This window comes from Cyphellophora attinorum (genome assembly GCF_001299255.1).
Source record: "Cyphellophora attinorum strain CBS 131958 chromosome Unknown Contig15, whole genome shotgun sequence".
Classification (NCBI taxonomy): domain Eukaryota; kingdom Fungi; phylum Ascomycota; class Eurotiomycetes; order Chaetothyriales; family Cyphellophoraceae; genus Cyphellophora; species Cyphellophora attinorum.
Window position 1 is genome coordinate 517,809 of NW_017253243.1, and position 14,941 is coordinate 532,749.

The 14,941-nt window shown below is 53.7% G+C and overlaps 9 protein-coding genes across 9 annotated transcripts; 3 read left to right on the forward strand and 6 right to left on the reverse strand.

Moving 5' to 3' along the window:
• Nucleotides 1–251: 251 nt before the first annotated feature.
• Nucleotides 252–2,127, reverse strand: AB675_5157 (Dimethylaniline monooxygenase [N-oxide-forming] 4; the record flags this gene model as incomplete). The annotated part of the gene is made up of 2 exons (XM_018145345.1): nucleotides 252–2,044; nucleotides 2,088–2,127. The coding sequence occupies 2 exons, from the start codon at nucleotides 2,125–2,127 to the stop codon at nucleotides 252–254; spliced, it is 1,833 nt and encodes a 610-aa protein (XP_017999436.1).
• Nucleotides 2,128–2,683: 556 nt separating this feature from the next.
• Nucleotides 2,684–3,115, reverse strand: AB675_5158 (uncharacterized protein; the record flags this gene model as incomplete). The annotated part of the gene is made up of 1 exon (XM_018145346.1): nucleotides 2,684–3,115. One exon carries the CDS (start codon nucleotides 3,113–3,115, stop codon nucleotides 2,684–2,686), a length of 432 nt encoding a protein of 143 aa, XP_017999465.1.
• A 466-nt stretch (nucleotides 3,116–3,581) lies between these two features.
• AB675_5159 (2-dehydro-3-deoxy-D-gluconate 5-dehydrogenase) lies at nucleotides 3,582–4,572 on the reverse strand (the record flags this gene model as incomplete). Its single annotated transcript, XM_018145347.1, has 4 exons — nucleotides 3,582–3,837; nucleotides 3,884–4,188; nucleotides 4,362–4,450; nucleotides 4,497–4,572. 4 exons carry the CDS (start codon nucleotides 4,570–4,572, stop codon nucleotides 3,582–3,584), a joined length of 726 nt encoding a protein of 241 aa, XP_017999197.1.
• A 195-nt stretch (nucleotides 4,573–4,767) lies between these two features.
• AB675_5160 (15-hydroxyprostaglandin dehydrogenase [NAD(+)]) lies at nucleotides 4,768–5,576 on the forward strand (the record flags this gene model as incomplete). The annotated part of the gene is made up of 3 exons (XM_018145349.1): nucleotides 4,768–5,246; nucleotides 5,290–5,388; nucleotides 5,432–5,576. The coding sequence occupies 3 exons, from the start codon at nucleotides 4,768–4,770 to the stop codon at nucleotides 5,574–5,576; spliced, it is 723 nt and encodes a 240-aa protein (XP_017999357.1).
• A 1,559-nt stretch (nucleotides 5,577–7,135) lies between these two features.
• AB675_5161 (uncharacterized protein) lies at nucleotides 7,136–8,203 on the forward strand (the record flags this gene model as incomplete). The annotated part of the gene is made up of 2 exons (XM_018145350.1): nucleotides 7,136–7,425; nucleotides 7,495–8,203. 2 exons carry the CDS (start codon nucleotides 7,136–7,138, stop codon nucleotides 8,201–8,203), a joined length of 999 nt encoding a protein of 332 aa, XP_017999476.1.
• Nucleotides 8,204–8,507: 304 nt separating this feature from the next.
• AB675_5162 (uncharacterized protein) lies at nucleotides 8,508–9,509 on the reverse strand (the record flags this gene model as incomplete). Its single annotated transcript, XM_018145351.1, has 1 exon — nucleotides 8,508–9,509. One exon carries the CDS (start codon nucleotides 9,507–9,509, stop codon nucleotides 8,508–8,510), a length of 1,002 nt encoding a protein of 333 aa, XP_017999438.1.
• Nucleotides 9,510–10,077: 568 nt separating this feature from the next.
• On the reverse strand, nucleotides 10,078–10,713 carry AB675_5163 (uncharacterized protein; the record flags this gene model as incomplete). Its single annotated transcript, XM_018145352.1, has 1 exon — nucleotides 10,078–10,713. The coding sequence occupies one exon, from the start codon at nucleotides 10,711–10,713 to the stop codon at nucleotides 10,078–10,080; it is 636 nt and encodes a 211-aa protein (XP_017999273.1).
• A 719-nt stretch (nucleotides 10,714–11,432) lies between these two features.
• Nucleotides 11,433–12,359, reverse strand: AB675_5164 (uncharacterized protein; the record flags this gene model as incomplete). Its single annotated transcript, XM_018145353.1, has 1 exon — nucleotides 11,433–12,359. One exon carries the CDS (start codon nucleotides 12,357–12,359, stop codon nucleotides 11,433–11,435), a length of 927 nt encoding a protein of 308 aa, XP_017999202.1.
• Nucleotides 12,360–12,866: 507 nt separating this feature from the next.
• On the forward strand, nucleotides 12,867–13,847 carry AB675_5165 (uncharacterized protein; the record flags this gene model as incomplete). The annotated part of the gene is made up of 1 exon (XM_018145354.1): nucleotides 12,867–13,847. The coding sequence occupies one exon, from the start codon at nucleotides 12,867–12,869 to the stop codon at nucleotides 13,845–13,847; it is 981 nt and encodes a 326-aa protein (XP_017999323.1).
• Between the last annotated feature and the right edge of the window lie 1,094 nt (nucleotides 13,848–14,941).

Genomic DNA, 14,941 nt, shown 5'->3' on the forward strand with positions numbered 1-14,941 from the left:
GTATCCGGAGTCTTGGAATGAGTCTCCCTTAAGCGTGGATCGTTTTGATGCAGGTCTGTTTGCTAGGGACGGCGCTCGAGAATTGAAATTTTTGTGCTGATGAACCGACGTGACGAGTGATCTGCAAGATGCTAGTCGTTTGGTTATTGGCCGTCACTTCAAACCTGATCCGAGGACCGCAGAGCTCAAGACCAAGCAGCCCAAGAACTCTGTCCGTTCGAGACCGCAGTTCTACCACATCAAGAATCCCTTCAGTTCCCTTTTGCATGCCCATTTGCTCGCCCTTTCAAGACGACGTTCCCGTTCTCTGCCACGGTAGTCCGCCTCGTCCCCGACGTCTTCGAGAGCCACTCCTGGACTAGACCTTCATAGTCGCGAATACTGTAATGTTCCCAAGTCTCCCGCCACATACGCGATAGCCACGAGCCTCCCTTCTTCCGCTTCTTCTCCAGTCCAAGATCGCCCATCAGCATATCCACAAACGGCACCGCTTCGAAAGCCATGTCGGGAAACCGCGCACCAAACCCACCAGGATACCGCAACTGCGCGAATTGGGTGTGGAGCGCAGTCTCCCATAGAATCTGTTCAGGGTCCATCGTGGACTGCTGCATCTTGAGCGACCCATCGAAGAAGGCTGTGATCCACAATGCGGCCGCCTGAGCGACCATCACTGTCGGGATCGCCCACGTGAAGCCCAGAAAGGCAATGGAAGGAGAGGAGCTGTTGAGATGCTTTGGTGGGACGAGAAAGCGGAAGAGACGGTATGGCTCGGTCCGCGGATCGGACACAGCAGCTTTCGTTTCGGGGTCCATCTTCAGTAAAGGCTTGTAGTTTGCGTCGATGACGGGACGGTTCTGCGTGAGCCACGGAAGCGCTATGCTGATGATTGCGTTTGCTTTGGCAACCATCGAGGAATCCACCGCCGATTCGCTTGACGGAATACCGAGCTCTGCTGCAAGCGATGGTGGCTCGAACTTCAGCGAAGGGCGATGGTCCCAGCCTGTGGAACATATCAACGCGCCTGCCGGTAGTTGCGTGCCAGAAGTCAAGTGGACAGTATCGGACGAGAGATGATCGATATCATCATCGTAGATCTTGATGGATCCGTTGCGAACAAGCGCCATGAAGTCGTCATCGTAGTTGAATATGCCGAGGGTGCAGGCGTACCACACGATGTCTCCCCATGGCTTCAGCTTCGCTGTATCCGGATGCTCGTCATAGCGCGACAACGTCACGACATCCTGGTTGATAAGTCCCCATATGGCGCTGACGAGCTTTCTTCCGATCCATGTCTGCTGCAGAAAGCCCCGTAACCATCCGAAACCTTCGTGCTCAGACCAAATACAAGGGCTCAGCCAGCTGATGAACCGAACACATCCGATATCTTCCAGTCGTTTCTTCAGGGGAGTCACTCGTGCCGGCGACATCCAGCACGGGCCATGGCCAGATTTCCGGATGACCCAGTGGACCTGCACACCACGCTTTGCATATGCATAAGCGGCATCAAAGGAAGACTTGGTTGCATTGAGTAGAACAATGCTCTCGGCTTTCACGTCGTAGGTCGCTCGATCTTTGACGTGCAAAACCTGCCTGCCGAATGTTTCCTGCCCTTCGAAGACCGGAATGAATGGCGCGTTGGTCAAGCCAGTGGCGATGACAAGCTTCCGTGTATAGACTTTGCCCTCGCCGCCTTGCGTCGAATACTTGACAAGCCATGTTCCGTCGTCAAGGCGCTGGACGGTGTGTGCTTTGCACCTGAGGCGAACGCGATCGCTGAGCCCAAAGTGATTGGCGAAGTCGCGCATGTACTGATTCATCACAGTACCTGGGATATGCTGATCGTGTTGGAGACCGTACTGTTCCTGGCCTTGCATCGGAAAGTCGCTGAATTCGTAGCCGCCTTCGAGGTTGTTCGTCTTCAATCCATGATACAACCTTTCCGTAGCCCATGTGCCGCCCACACTTGTACACTCGTCAAGCAGAAGCATCCTTGCGTCAGGGTTGACTTCCAGGTAGGTTTTGCCCATGATGAGGCCATTGGGACCTGCGTTGTTAGACACAGAACCAGAGTGCGCGAACTGTCGTACCTGCTCCCACGATGACAATGTCGTACTCCGGATCAGACATTGTGATGGTCATGCACTGTACAGTATTTTCTGGTGCGATCGAATCCCCGAGGACTTCGTAGCTTGAGATGGCGCCGACACGGTAAAGAATGGAAAAGTCGCCGTAGTCCGATCGCCGGCGACATTAGGTAAGGCGGACCGCCTCGAAGTTTCGCATTTCTAGCCTCAAACGTCAGCCGATCACCTATGCTGGGCGATATGCAAGATGAGCCGCCTGAACCAAGCTCCAGAAATCGGAGGGCCTGAACTCGGCATCGGCGCGTTAGGCTGAATGCGTGTAATCCTATGCGACGCGTATCGCACGGTCAGCTTGCACAACGAACACTGCAGGTACATATAGGAAATCCTCGGTCATGACACAATTGCAAGGCCATCGTCGCATGGCGCCGCACAGGTATAGTATGAGGCTGTAGCGATGGAGAATGGGGACTGCCAGGTGGCTGTTATCATTGATGCGTTATAGACGCCTTGATGTCTGCCCTCGAATGCTTCAGCTGATCATTCGACGGCTGACATTCTGCGAGTAGAGTTTAGCCGCGGCCAAGTCCATGCACGGCTCAAGAAATCTGCTTAATGACAGAGTCGAAGTCAGTCATGTCCCAGACCGCGTCGAATTTGACCCCACCCACGACGCGGTACAGTGTGAATTGCGTCGTCTCCACCTTTTTGCCCGTTGGCGGAATTCCCTGAAAGACTCCGAGATGGGTTCCGGTCACTCTGAAGTGCAGCGAAAGGAAGTTGTCGTCGATAACAAAGTGGCGGATCTCCCAGTGCCAGTCGGGGAAGCCTTCGACGAGAGGACGGAACTGATCGGTCACCCTCGAGGGAGTCCAAGGCTCATCGTTGATTCGAATGGCCGGAGCAGTGTAGAACTTTTCCATAGCCTGGAAGTCGTGTGCATTGCAGAAATCGATATAGTACTCGTAGAGGGCGCGAAGGGCCGATTTATCTGTCATTGACGAATTGGTGGAAGGCTCTTGCTCTGTCATGGCGGGCTTCGTGTTTGGGACACGGTCTGGAGAGAACAATGTTGTAGGGTCAAATCAAGCGCTGCGAGAGTGGTGGTGGTCAGAAGCTGGTAGAACATATTCTATACTCAAGATTGAAATAGTGGCCATCCAGTGAGTTGCACGGCTTTCGTGCGTCTCGAAGTCCTGGTTGCTGGATGCGGTCTGGAAATGGCAATGGATTCCTATTTCAGCCTCCATTATGCTGATTCGTAAGCTTCAAGTAACCAGCCAAGACCGGCTGCAGAAGCCCACTTCGAGCATTGCAGTTGGGTAGCGTGAGGTTTGTAGGGCGCGAAGCTCTGCTTAGCCAGAGATGCCCTTCGCTCTGCTGCACGCCATGTCCATCCGCTGCCAAGGGCGATAACTGGCGGGTTTTCAGCCTGGGGTCCTTGGTGAGATGCGTGCCTCAATGAGGAAATCTTTATAAAAGATCAGGCAGATGCTGTTATGCCGCATCTCGAGGAACGATGGGCGGTCCGCCCAGAATCCCGCCATCAACCACGATGCAGTGAGCCGAAACGTAGTCGCTTGCGGGGCTTGCTAGGTACACACAGGCGGCCGCAAGATCTTTTGCTTCTCCCCAGCGTTTCGCTGGAAGGCCTTTGAAGAGCTTCTCATTGAAGGATGCGTTATCGTACACCTTCTCCGTCATTCTGCTCTTGGTGTATCCGGGAGCGACGGCGTTCACGTTGATGCCGTGCCTGCGCAGTGTCAGCCATGGACCTCGACGAGCGGAGACTTCATTACGGCATCCACTCGTTGCTCATGGCTCTGGTCATGTTCAGTACGGCTCCTTTGCTAGCAGCGTAGGCCACGTTCTCAAGGTTTCCCTGGAAGCTCGAGATGCTTGCAAAATTGATGATCTTGCGATTGAACGGCGGTCTTTCGGATGCAAGCCAGTATTTGGCAACCTCACTTGCAACGACAATGCTTGCTGTCGTGTTCAGCCGGATGATGCGTTCGGTGTCTGCCAGAGCAAAATCAATGGTAGGGCCGGCCTGATGGATGCCGGCGCAATTGATGAGTATGGCTGGATCGTGCTCGCGGCATGCCTGTGTCCGTCAGCAGTGCCTGATGGTTTTCGCACAACATGCCTGCTCAACGACGGTTGGAAGACCCTCAACTTCCAGTAGATTGCAGTGATAGATGCTGCACTTCTTGCCTGCTGCCTCAACGACATCCTGCCAACTCAGCCAGATTCGTTGTGGAAGCCCGAGAGACGTACCTTGTTTTCAGTCGGCTCCGATGGCAATTGCAATGAGACGACGTCAGCGCCTGACTCTGCGAGGGCTTGACACAATCCGAGGCCGATTCCTGCGCGACATGAGAGGTTGTCTCGACCATCGACTGGGCATCTTACCGCCAGTGCCTCCGGTGACAATCGCCGTTCTGCCTTCAAGGGAGAAGTTCTGAAGAAATGGTGGCGACCCATCCATGTTTGCTGGTCAGCAGACTCGACGCGATCTCATCGTGGGAGCCGTATGATATTGCGCACCCAAAGTTCGATCGGATTCCCCGCAAAAGTCGCCCGACGAATAGCCTGAAGATACCCGAAAGCTGTGCCTTGGCATTTTTTATCTATACGCGTCTCGAGGCGCCAGTATCACAGCGATCTCACAAACACGACCAAAATGCCATGCGGAGCGATTGACATCCGTGGCAAGGTTGTGCTGGTCACCGGCGGCGGATCAGGCATCAACCTTGCCTTCGCGAAGCAAGCTTTAAAACGAGGAGCCAAAGTTCTCGTCGCAGATCTGAGGTTGACCGGCGAGGGACGGGCCTTCGTCAACGACAGCCCGTCAGAAAGTGTATTCTTCGCCGAATGTAATGTCAGCAAGCGATCCGAGCTGGAGAAGTTGGTCGCCGTATCTCGAGAACAGTTCGGCTTCATACCTGAGGTATATGTCGCCGGAGCTGGAGTGTTTGAGCCGCGCTGGTCGAGCTGGTGGGACGACACGGAAGAAGATCACTATGCGCAATTCCAGATCAACGCTTTGCATCCGCTGAAGCTTGCCCGAATAGCCACGCGAGCACTGCTTGCCGAGAACAGGAAGGGCGTGGTGCTGATAGTAGCGTCCTTGGCTGGGTATTCGGGCGCGTTCGCGGCGCCGTGAGTGGCAAGTCTCGTTCAGGAATATTTCTGACGTTGACAGCTTATACTGTGCTTCGAAACACGCGTGCATCGGCTTCGTACGCTCAATGCCAGAGCTCGACAGGTTGTCCAACATCAAGATCACGGCGGTTGCGCCTGGGTATGTCCACCATCTTGCCTGATGACCTGGCTGACCAATTCAGCATCGTCGCGACACCAATGTTCACGTCAGATGCAGAACAATCGAAGAAATGGGGATTCGACGCGGCAAACGCGGTGACTTCGGAGGAGGTTGCTGACGCAATGATGGACCTTGTCGTAAACGATCATCCGGAGGTACATGCCTAGAGGTGTCCAAGGCAGGCACTCGTGAATTGGGTGTCTGGAATATTCCTGCACCGACCATGGTTGGGACCGGCGTTGCTGCGGATCTGTCGGACAATTATGCCCGGCTCAACGAGATCATGGAAGCGGAACGAAAGAGTGCAAAGCTGTGAGCGCAGTGTATCATGTTGACGTCCATTGCAGCACCGGCATCAAACCGACAACTCGACGAAGAAGACGTGGTAGGCTGTCGCTCAAGGCAATGCTTTCGATGGAACGATTGGTCCAACAGATCTGGTGCTGCAGGCAGTTTCGCCTGTGTTTGCGAACATTCCAGGAGGACGTGATCGCCAGCCTCAGGATGAACATGCGTGTCGTAAGCATGCGAGGGTACGCATCGACCGGCTATCGATGTTGGACTCATAGTTCTAACTTGAAGGACAAGCTGTGAGGAACCGGCGATTTTGAAGGGTCGTCGGACACAGCGGGAGCCTCGGAACGACCCATTTCGGGCCCTGAGCTGCCGCGGCGCTTTCCATGGTCATGAATATGACGAGGGAGAACGTAGAAGATCTCGTCGAGTTCAACGCCACAGCGGTCTCTGCGACACGAACAAGCCCAGAAAGTGTACGAAATAAAGTGTCCGCAGGCGCGCCCCGAAGTGACGTAGCACCAAGCAGCAAGCAGTCGTGATCCGGATTGCAGCCGCTAAATCAACAGATGATATAATTGCACGCTGACGGCCTTCGTCTCTCAGGCACTACTGCTCACACGCGTCGTGAATGTGCGACAAGGTTCATAATATTGGGACTCGAAGCTGCTGCAAACTCGACGCCTTGTAGCAATATGGTACGCCTTTTGTGATCGACTTCTCCGGAAGAATGCAGAGATCGACTTTGGCTCGATCGACGGAGTTGAAGGTCACAGCTTACGGTCGAGCGCTAACCTCCGCATCAGCGAAATGGAAACCACAGTCTTGGCCGAGGTTGCTGGCTGCCTTATGTCATCCTTTCCCAGAACAACGACCGCTTGTCTCTACATGTAACGTATACGCCGCCCTCGTACCCAGACAGATTGATCGGTAATCATAATTACATCTACTCATTGCCGTCCGGTACGACAAGCGCATGCTTGGAAGAGAACGTACGGCATGTGTCCTCAACCACCATACTCTGTAGGACGAGATCAATGATAGAATGACGAAAGCACGGTCAACATACTTTGCATCTGTCCGAAAGTCAGATCAGATCCTCGATTCCAAGACCAGCAATAGTAGGGCCTCCCAACGGGCTGACCTAATATGGCAATTGCGAGAGTTTGGTCCTTCTGGAGCTCGCTGTTGTGTTTGGCTGGTAGACGAACGATGCCTGGAAAGTAGGATGTTGCTTCTGCAAGACACAGGGCCTGCCGAGGAGCGCCTATCATCACCAAAATATCGTTCAAGATGATATTGTAAGTTTTAACTGGATTGAAGTACATATCCTCAGGCTGTGCCACTGCCAGCTCACGCTCCTCCCATCCATATCACCCCTTCGCCAGACAAAGACAGCTCAAACAGCCCAAAACCCCTCATATCTCCAACAATGGCAACAGCAACAGCAACAGCAACCTCAGCTGTCCACACAACCCTAAGATACGACTCCCCCTCCACGCCATCCGTCTATTACCCCGGCACAGCCTCCGCCTTCACCATCAACCGCGAGTCCGTCCCCGTCACGATCCAAAATGCGCGCGAACATGACTCGTCCGAGTTCACCCTCGACACAACGGGCTTCGAGCTGCACTCGCACCACACCCGGGCCGAGTTCCCAGACGATAAGGAGGTTGTGAAGCAGGCCTATTATCCCGAGGTCGTGGATTTGTTGAAAGCAAAGTAAGTGTCTGGACGTATCTGGCAATACTATGCTCGAGCCCCAAAAGAATAGATACTGACATGATCCAGGACCGGCGCAACCCAAGTTATCCCCGTAGACCACCTCATCCGCCGGCACCTCTACGCCCCCGTCGCAGCCTGGGCCAAGGACGCCCTCGCCACCACCGACAAAGACCCTTCCACCATCCCAAACCCCACTGGTCAACGACCGCCGGGCCGCTTCGTGCACGTCGACCAGTCCTACGACGGCGCGGTGGGCTGGCTGCGCGACAACATCGCCTCGGCGGACCAGGCAGAGAAGTTGATGAAGACGAGGTGGGCGATCATCAATGTGTGGCGGCCGCTGACGAAGGGGAAAGTAACGCGTGATCCGCTGGGGTTGTGTGACGGGAGAAGTGTCAAAGAAGGGGAGTTGAGGGAGGTGGTGGCGAAGACGGCAGCGTTCCAGGATGTTGGGAGAGGAGGAGAGATTAAGGTGTGGATGGTGTTGGCGCCGCAGGCGGGTGCAGCCGCGAATGGTGACAGTAATGGTGATGGGGCGGTGAACGGGCATGCGAATGGGCATGGAGAGGTGGAGGGAGGGCATAAATGGTGGTATTATGAGGGGATGACGAAGGACGAGGTGTTGTTCATCAAGTGCTTTGACAGTAAAACCGACGGGAGGTGTAGGCGGGCGCCGCACAGTGCGTTTGACGATCCGAGGTATGAAAGTGAGGAGACGCCGAGGGAGAGTATTGAGGTCCGATGTTTGGTGTTCTGGGAGGACCAAGAGGCTTGATGGAGGTGGAGAGATGTGGATGATGGAGGAATGGAGAGCAGATGCGGTCTGGGACAGAAGTGGCTTGCACGTCGAAGTTGTGATGGTTGCCTCTGCAGTGCACTAGAAATGATATGAGGAACCACATCTTCTCTTGATGTCGTCGAGCTCTATCGGTAGCGATGGGCCTCCCGTGCTGGCCCTTCGTTGATCACATCAACTTTAGGGACACTCAGCGACCGTTGACGATCTCCCATTCGAAGAAGAGGCATAGAATCTTGTGTGAGGAAATATCCATCGTCAGGGCATTGCATGCCGCCCACCGCTACACCATCTCGGGGCGAAAGAGCAATCTCTCGGGATCCAGACCTCCACGCAGGGAATCCAACAAGATGTCGAAGTTGGCAAGCTCTGCAGGAGATTTGCCAAAGACGCCGTGTATCCACTCGTCTTCGTCGCAAATGTAGTCTGTGAGTGTGCGGAAAGCCCCTGGTTCCTCCATAGCCTTTCGAAGCTCGGCGTCAATGTCCAGCTCGACGAGTTTGGCGTCATCGTAGATTTCCCGCGTAGCTTGGAGTATATTGTTTGCATCTGACACAAGGCTGGAGATATCGGCGTCACTGTCGGTGAACACAAGCAAAGTGCACCTTTCACCTGCCACGATAGCGTGCGTGCGTCTCAGACTCTTGCTGTCCACCAAAATTCGTTTCGTCTCAATCAAGCTGGCTAAGCCCGTCAGGCGAGCACCCGGGTCGGACTCATCTGAGTAATAGCCGTTGCAGTAGTCGCAAAGCCCGTCGCAATCACGGGAATCATGTTCGGTGAAGTCAAGGCTGATGTCGATCTGCCGCAGCTTTGGAAAATGCGTGGCTGACCGACGCAGTATCGTTCGTAGGTCGGCCAGTTCGGTCCATACGTCGTCCTCATAGTCCGGATAACTCCTTATTAACGAGATGCGCGTTACGTCTGCTTTCGTCTTGCCGAGCAACCATCGCATGTCCCTGGTATTGTATGAAGAGCTTAGGATCGTGTATGACTTAACAGTGATACACAATTCCCTTCTAACGATTTCATCGACTTCTGCTCTGAGTGCCTTGCTTGTGAGTCTCAAGTGCACCACGTCCTCTAACGCAAGGTAACGCGTTCGGGTAGGTGTCGGCGGTCGGCTCGACCGTATGCAAGAAAGGGTGTTGATTACGCTGCCGTCGTCATACTGAGTGAACGGGGAATCAACCGGTCGCGTGATGACCAGCGTACTTGGTACAAGATATGAGTAGATAGCTGTGCGGATCTCAGAAGGCAACGTGAGGAGTGTCGAGGGAGCCATGGCGAACTTCTCAATTCAGACGTCTGGTTAAGTTGGCCGACGAGTCGCAATGATTTCACGCGACGCGTTTCGATCACGAAAACCGCATATGGCGAACGTCAGTCGAGCGAAAAGAGGTGAGCCGGTACATCCTTGCGGTCGTGGCTGCCTTGCGTGACTCGCGCTGAGATCCAGTTGCGATTGACTCACTTTTCACGTCAAATTGTCGATGCCACGTGACACGAGAAACACTCGGTTCTTGTCTGGTCCACTGATGACTTCAAGCGCTTGCAGCCTTACTTTCTGCGGCAGTAATGCGCGAAAGGGATGAGTCTATATCCATTGTCAAAAAGAACAACTGCCAAGGATTTCGATCATTACAGTACACAATCTGAACTGGACTGATTCACAGCATTCTTCAGACCATAGCGCCATCGCTCTACGTTACTGCCTCCCTGGTGGCCCTCAGGCTCGACAAGCCGCATCCAACTCCGCCAGGCACGCCAAGGCACGTTGAAAAGTTGATGATCATTATTCATAACTGCATCATGGTGCCATTCACATGCTAAACTCCTAGCAATGCCCCTCCTCACATGCGCTTGGCCGCTCCTCCGATCACTTCGATGACACTCTCTACGACCTCTTCCTTCTCCATTTCCCAGTGAGGAGGCTTATCTTCCTCCGGAACCTGTTTCTTGGGAGCCCGCTTCTTCAGCGCCCATGCGGATGGGCTGTCCCGTCCCTCCATACTGTGAAGCGTTGGGACGCTGGCTAGGGGCTGAGATCCCGGCAAAGCATTTCCGGCATTTTGTCCGGACGGGCTACTGCCACCTGGTGAAGGAGAAAGGGTTTGCTGTGGAGAGAGGGTGTGCTGAGGTGAAAGTGTCTGCTGGGGAGATAGCGTGTGTTGAGGAGAAGGAATGTGCTGTGGCGAAAGTATATGCTGCGCCTGTGAGGGCGCAGGAAATTGCTGGGACTGTCCAGGCGGGGAATAAGGATAGTGTTGTGGCAGGTGGCCTTGTGATGGAGGGGGATGGGCATAGGGTGATTGTTGCGGGTGCGTCGGTGACAGGGCGCTGTTCGGACTGTTTGGTAGATGTGGTGACCTCCTGGCTTCAGCAGCGTGTTTTGCTTGATCGCTGTGATGTTGGCCAGGCGGAGCTCGTTCTCTTACGGGAGGCTTCCTGAACAGCTTGCTCGAGGCGCGGTCGAAGATGTCGCCCATGATTATGATATTGGCTTGCCGATCTCGTCAGCTGTTGGGTTCGTTGACCTGATGCTTAGCGGTCGCTGAGAAATTCCATATATCCGTCGGCCAGATGCTTAGCGCTCGCTGAGAAAATGTAGGTTTTACACGGATGGGATGAACTTTTGTAACAGGATCTGACGCCAAGTGCTGAACGCCATGACGTCGATGGCGATGATGGTGGTACTACACGTGGTTGCGAGAAGGAGTCCCAGTCGAACTGGAGGGGCGGATGCCCTTGGCAAAACTGCCCATCTGCCAATCCCGAGGGCGCGGAGATGGAGCGTTGAGCCGATACGAGGGGTGCGGCAAAATCATGGAAATTCGTAGCACAGGTCGAACGTCTAGACGACTTTGCCGTGTGCTGTTTCCTGTTAGAATCTCTTGCAACGTGACGTGAGCAGCATATACCTCAGCGTGGGCAACAGCAGCAAAGGGTGGAAGCTCTGTGGTTTGGCAAAGTTTGAGAACGGTTGCCTCGCCAAGGCAACATCTGATTATTTAGGTACGCGTCCAGTGACTTGTCACAGCACGCATTGGCTACGCAAGATCGGCCCGTAGCTCAACGATCGCTGTGCAGCGATCATTAAAACATCTTGACGACCTGAGTTCTTATGGCTTTGTGCATAGCAAGTGCCAGATAGTGCGTCGACTATCTGCTGAGAGAGCGTACCTCCACCAGACCTCAACCGTCCCTATCACAAATCCACCATGTCTGTGAACAGCCTTCCATCTGGGTCGAGACCGCCTCTCATGGGATCAATGGCGTAGATGGCGGCAGGATCTAGAGACCCGATGACGTCGTATAGCCATTCATCATCGCTTTCCCTGTGGTGTTTCGCAAACTCGTGGTATGATCTCGACGACTGCATAGGCTGTCGTATCTCGGTGTCAATATCGAGCTCGACGAGGCCGGCTTCATGACTCATTGACAGCTCGCCGCGCAGATCAGTCTGCTTAATCTTAGTAACATCCGTGCCCTCTTGAACCAAGAAGAATACCGCACAGTCCATCGAAGGAGCCGCATAATCACCGAGGCTGTACACGCATTTCATTGTCTCGCTGGCCGTGGTGAGTCTTTTCAGACCGATCAGATAGTCCAAATCTGGTGTATTTCCATGAAAAAGTAGGTCGATCTGTTGGAGCTTCGGAAAAGTGGCTGACTCTGGATGTAACAGCTCTTGCAGTGGCACGAGCTTCGCATCGATGTGCGTCCGCCCATAAAGACCCAACCATGTCATACTGAGATGCGTGATGTCTGCTCGTGCGCCTTGAGGGAACAATTCGCGAGCTACGGGTTGGGTACCGTCCAATTGGAGCATAACCCATAATTCTCGTCCGACGAAATCGTCAATGTCTAATTTGGCCAATTTGCTTGTGAGCCTGAGACTGATAACATCGTTCATTGAGGCGCCACATCTCCTTTCCCATACAATGTCTTCGGGGTCACACGGCCATCCGAGTGGGAGCTCAAAGACCGGCTCCTTGGCCTCTGCCTGAAGGCCCACGAGATCATCTTCGTCGTTGTATATCGGCTCGACAGTCAACATCTTTGGGACGAGATATGTGTAGATTGATGTGCGAATCTCATAAGGTAACTCGAGTAGTCTGAACGAGTGAGCCATGGTGTTCTTTCCAGTCTTGTGAGGAGTCTGTCGGACAGATGCGATGCGTGATAATGCGCGGTTCTGAACGGTGCTTCTTGTTACTGTTAGAAGGCATCGAAACAGTCGGGACTGATGTGTTTAAGAAGCAGCCTGTTAGTGAAGACGCACAGTCATTTTGATGGTCGTGACTGCTGCAATGACTCACTTGCAGTTTCAGGACGGGTTGCCACGTGGTTGTCTGGTCACTGACCCCACTGCGCTGAACTCGAGCAAAGCTTTTGTAACGCACGTGAAGGTTCCGTCAAGCAGTGCCCAGGTGAAGCTAGACCGCAAGACTGAACGAGAAACTTGTCTCCTCCTGACCCAGAATACGCGTTGAGATCGCGAGCTTTCTCGAACAAGGGCTCAACCACCGCCGCGCCCCACCGTGGGTAACCGGACACCCGGTCCAACAGCATTGCCTCCCTCGCATCAACACAGGAAGGCGCTCGACCTTCGACAGACGCCTCAATTGCAGCTTACACGATGCTCGATCAGATCAATTGGGCACTGGCCTGCTGGCTGCTGATAGTTGTAGGCAGCGAGTTCATCCACCTAGCCGTCACGAAGCCGATCGGATATCTTGCTCCTAGTTCGTGGTTGATGAACTTGGTTCAAGTCCTGCTTGATGTCCTTAGCAATGGAGAAGCGCGCAAATTAAGCCCAAGCCTCCGCCTGATCGATGTTGACTCCGATGGTCCGTCTCCTCACAATCACTCATGGATCCTAAATCAAATCTTCGTCAACTTCAGCAACCACGCCACCTCGATGATGCCCATGACTGTCGGAGTCTTCAAGTTGCCAAAGGGCGCCAGAAAGACAACAGATCGACAGATCTATGCCGCTCATTTCATTAATAGCTTCCAGTTCTCAACACTCATGTGGACCTATTGGCACGGCGATCCATCGCTTGCATTTTTCGACGGCCTAGCGCTCCTGACGACAGCTTTTGTATGGTTGATCTGGAACAGCCCGCATTCTCAACAGAGCCCCAGGGCTAGAAGAACCAACAGAAAGGCGCACGGGACATTCATCCTAACGGCCGGCCATCGATCCCGACATGCTATGGTCATCATCAGCGAGGAGGGATCTGGTATTGATATCGAGAAGCACGCGACATCGACCCACTCCCTCGGCTTCAGCTTCTGGACCTTGGTCGCCTTCTTCAGACTAGTATGCTCAGCACTCCTCACGATCAACATGCTCCAACTCCCAGCTACTGGACCCATCGTCGCAGCTTCTCTTCTGGGCGTTGTGTACAACGTGTGGCTAGCTTTTCAGCCCGGTGGTTATGGCATCGACATGGAGTTTGTTCGTACTGTGATAGCCACGGACGGGAAGGTCTCCACGCTCGTTGACCGTCTGGAGGATGCAGTCAGAGGGGCGGGTGGGATGTTGTTATTATTCATGGGGTCTGCCCGGCATCGCGATGCAGACAGTGACTCCCTGGGCGACTGGATGGTGTGAATGGCATCACTTGATAATCGAGCAGCGCGGCCAACAGCTGAGACTCTCCCCGTCCCTCAGGAGCAGAGCAGTCTTCCGGAAGAACTGCTGTTCCATGGCACGTTCTTGATAGGCACATCCAGGCGTTCCATTGTAATATCCTAGAAGAGCACAAGCTTGACTCTGATGTCTGACATGTCACTGAGACTTTCATCCCGGAGGGATGAGCGATACCACTTAGTTGAGAACGAGCATTCCAAGTTGCCCTTTGCAGCATATCCCTGACCCTAAAACCTGCAATGATTCGGCCGCAAAATCCGTAGCTGCACCCGTACACGACCGCCATCATAGTACCTGCGAGTTTCCAATCCGGGGCACCTAGTCGTAGTTCGACCTGACTTGTCGAGATGCCATGGTGTCCTCCAGCCTACCAATCCAGTCGAGACGCCGAACTACCCGCAAGCGATTGAGAACTCAAGTCAATATTGCTCCTCGCAACGTCCTCTCGAGCTCGTCCCAGGCGCGATCAGAGCCGCGACACGAGTTCATCATAGCCAGCGCAAGACATCTCGTGCCAGAATCCTCCCTCCGCGCATATTGATACATTCCATGGTCGTTCGGGAGATCGAACATTCAGTCTCCGCCTGAATCCAGTCTATCCCAAAGACTGATTCATAGCTGTATTCATAACCTGGAAAATTGCACCTCTGAATTTAAGCGCCTCATTATGTAAACATACACTCTCGACTTTCATCTCTACAGTGCGCTTGATGAGGGCGTCTTTCGTTGACCTATCCAAGTCGAGACTTTCGATGAATTTGAAGTGATCTTCCAGTTCAGCCTGCTGTTTCTGAGCATAAGTGACGCCCTTGGAGACGAGGCGATTTGTTTGCGAGCAGCCTCGATGAATTGGTCGAGACTGGGTGCTGAAGATGGGGATGACGTTGTGGCTGTCGTCAAGACCTTGGTCTTTCTATAGACAAAGGTAGCTGGTTATCCTGAACTCCGAGCTGTGCTTATATCAATCAATAGTTGGTCACTTTATCTTCTGGGGGCCATATGGCTACGGGGAAACAGTAGCATGGCTTCACAGGGCAACAAAGGGAGTCCTGATG